The sequence below is a fragment of the Lutra lutra genome, chromosome 3 (assembly GCF_902655055.1).
Source record: "Lutra lutra chromosome 3, mLutLut1.2, whole genome shotgun sequence".
Classification (NCBI taxonomy): Eukaryota; Metazoa; Chordata; class Mammalia; order Carnivora; family Mustelidae; genus Lutra; species Lutra lutra.
This window is the reverse complement of record NC_062280.1, coordinates 47,054,979-47,058,320: the sequence shown is the minus strand read 5'-3', so window position 1 is coordinate 47,058,320 and position 3,342 is coordinate 47,054,979. Positions and strand designations below refer to the sequence as shown.

Here is a 3,342-nt window from a genome sequence, read left to right as displayed (position 1 = left end):
ACCTCCCTGAGCAGGGACCACTCCCCGCGGGGCCCCTGAGGGACTGCCTCAGCTGCAGGGGCCCAAAGCCAGGACATTTGGGCTCCAAGCACACAGATAGAAGAACAGGAGAGGGAGGCTCTTTGGTGCCCAGGGAGGCAGGTAGGCTGGGGTTCGAAGCCAAGCCCCTCGGGCCAGCACCACAGGGGGCCCCTAGAAGGCCCCGGTAGTTCCAGCCTGAGTGGGGGGACCCAGGCCCATGCAGGGAGGCCAAGGAGGGGTTAGGGTACAGCTCACACCGGCCTGGTCACCCCCACCCCCGCCTGAGGACTTCCAGGTTCTGCAGCCCCCAGGCAGGGTCCTCCAGCTTCCCTGAAGAAATCATGAAGGGACCGTGCCCCCTCGACAGACCTTGGCCCCTTCCCCACTGTCCCCCAGTCCACTGCCAGCCCATTGCATCTGTGCAGCCCCTACAGGGGGTTGAGCGGTCTTGATTCTTCCTTGGCAGGAGGAAAGCAGGCCGTGGGCCTTTAGCATGGCCCTTCTGGAAGCTGCCCGTAGCCCCCTGGAGACCTGCAGATGGCTGGGAGTGGGCCAGGGAGTGGGAAGCAGGTGGGGGGGCCCAAGGAGAGCCCCTGGATGGAGAGTCCTTGAGAGCCACCTAGAAAGACATCCCAGCCTTCCACCATGAGAGTGTGGGGGACACGTGCACTGCACACACACAGCCTTGACAGTCCAGGCCCAGCCCTGGGGGACAGCAGAAGGCTACCCACTGAGGCCTCACAGCACAGAGCAAGCATGCACTCCAGTACCCCAGCGGTACCAGACTCTGGGCGCTCCCGTGTTGGCCCTGTCCAAGATTGGCCTCACTCAGCCTTCAGGCCTCCTGCTCTGGTCCTGACCCTCTTCTATCCCAGGGGTTGGGACGACTCTGCCTCAGGGTCCGTGCCTGCACCCTTTCCACCCTGCCAGGCTCCTGGAGCATGCCCAATGGCCACAGCGAGTTCAGGGATGCCCCAGCAGGCAGGGCCTCCCAGAGAGCCTGGGACCTGGCCCATGTGTCCACGACTTGTTCTAGGCAAGGGTCACAGAGAGGGAGTTCTCATTCCTGTGGGCCTTGGCAATGGGCATCGAGGCCAGTGAAGATGCCTCCTGGAAATCCTTGGCCATGAAGTAGTAGCAGATGGCGTCCAGACAACAGTTGGCATCCGAGAGCTTGCCTGTGATGACGAGCGCATAGCAGATGGCAGAGGTGTTCAAGCTCGTGGCCACGACCACCATCAGCACCACGTGAATGGGTAGGAAGCAGACCACGAACACAGCCAGGTTCGCCCAGACCATGCGGGTGGCCCTCCGGGTCGCCTCTGCCTGGTCTGGGCTGGCTGTCGGCCTCTGGCCCAGGGCGGTGACCACACGCAGGGAGCAGAAGACCAGCACGGCCAGCGGCAGGAAGAAGCCCAGCAGGGAGAAGAACATGGTGTTGTAGCTTTGCCGGGACGCATTCGAGAAGCAGAAGCCGCCCTCCTGCATGCCCAGGGCCCAGCGCAGCCCCAGCAAGCCGGCCACCAGTGCCCAGAGCGCCGCGCACACGGCCACAGCCTGGCGAGGGGAGCGGAGTGCCCTGGCACGCAGCGGGTGCTGCACGGCCACATAGCGGTCCACGGCGATGGCCGTGACCAGGCAGATGCTCATGTACCTGTTGGCCAGGTAGGCGCCCTGGGAGACCTGGCAGAAGGGCGTGTCTGTGGTCCTCTCCTTCAGGGAGTGTAGGAAGAAGGGTATGGCGCAGAGCAGGCAGAAGTCGGCCACTGCCAGGTTGACCATGTAGATGCGGGTCTCAGTCCACCGCCGCATACGGCTGCAGAACACCCAGAGCGCCAGGCCGTTGAGCAGCAGCCCCAGACCCAGCAGCAGCCCCGTGTAGGTGGAGAGGACGGTCTTGACCAAGGGGGGACCAGGTGAGCTGTTTGGAGACACAGGTGCTGTTGCTCATGGTCCCGCTGCTGAGGGCGAGAAGCAGAGGATAAGGATGGCAGGCAGGGAAGGGGGGCGTGGGGCTGGCACGGCCCCACCCACCTCCAGCCCACATCCAGGAGCCAGACTCGCCTTCCCCAAGAAAATCATAGAAATCATCAGGAGCTGCGTGTCACCCTCCAGGCCAGACCCAAATCCCCACGCACTGGATTGAAAGGGAAACCCAAAGCTCTCAGAGGCTGGGTCGGTGGGAGTGGGGGGCCGTGGCAGGGGGCAGGGTCACACAGCCAGGTGGCCCAGAGACAGAACCAGATCTCCTCCCCTCTCCCCAGCCCTCCTGGCCTGTGACACATCTGCTGCTGGGCAGAAAGGAAGGTGGAGGAGCTCATAGTGGTCAGTGTGCCAGTGCTCAGGTCCCGAGGGCCTAAGCCCGCTGAGAGGGCCCCCTCTGCCCCTCCCTGTACCTAGCCACAGGAGGTGCTGATCTGTGAGCCACCCTCACACCCCCGCTGTCTCCCACCCGGCCGCTCCTGTCGGCAGAGGGCCAGGCGGCAGGGCGCGGCTCAGGACGGCTCCCCGGAAAGCCTAGGACTCTGGTCTCCCTCCCATGCTGTTGCCCTACATCCTCTTCCTGGGGGACAGCCGCTACAGGCCCCAAGCCCAACCCTCTCACCAAGGCCCCGCCTACCCCAGTCCTATGCACCAGGGTCCCACTTGGAAGGACCCCTTGAGTCCTCTGTGGTCAGAGCCTTGATGGCAGCCCTGCCCCTTCAGGCCCAGACCAGCGGGTCGGAGCAGGCCTCTGGGGAGCCCTGGGCATCCATCCCTGTCATCGTTAAGGCCACCATAAGACCTCACCCTCCACCACCCCGTGCAGTCCCCTCACTCCCCGGACACGCTCCAGAACACAGCCCCAGAGTCAGGGTAGACTTGGTCAGGGCTCTGACACCCACGGCATGGCCCATGATCTAGGAACTGGACTCTGAATTCACCCCAAGCTGGGCGGGCCTCAGGCACTCCAGCAGAATGGGGCACTGGTGTCACACTCGTGGGATCACGGGGCACCTGCATGGGTGGCCTGTGTGCCCAGTGTCTGGCACAGGGAACACTCCCATCAAGCCCCCCCACCCTGGTTCCTTTGGCTGGGGGGCTGGGGGGACAGGGTGGGAGTGGCCGCCCCCCCCCCCAATGAGTACCAGGACCTCTGGGGGCTCCCTGCTCTCCAGGAGTGGTATGGAAGGGAGGGTTCCTGGGCGGGCTCTGCGTTCCTGCCTCCTCCCCACACAGGAAAGGGAGAAATATCCAGAACCATTAGGTTCATTAGTGCCTGGGGCTGGGTGGGTAGGAAGGGAGCTCATTTCCTCACTGCAATCCCCTGGGGACCTCCAG

At 64.2% G+C, this 3,342-nt stretch overlaps 1 protein-coding gene across 1 annotated transcript; it reads right to left on the bottom strand.

The window, feature by feature from the left end:
• Positions 1-306: 306 nt before the first annotated feature.
• GPR35 (G protein-coupled receptor 35) lies at positions 307-1,972 on the bottom strand. The gene is given in 2 exon segments (XM_047721589.1): positions 307-1,932; positions 1,934-1,972. Coding segments are annotated over 2 exon segments (918 nt in total). The 3' UTR covers positions 307-1,053.
• Between the last annotated feature and the right edge of the window lie 1,370 nt (positions 1,973-3,342).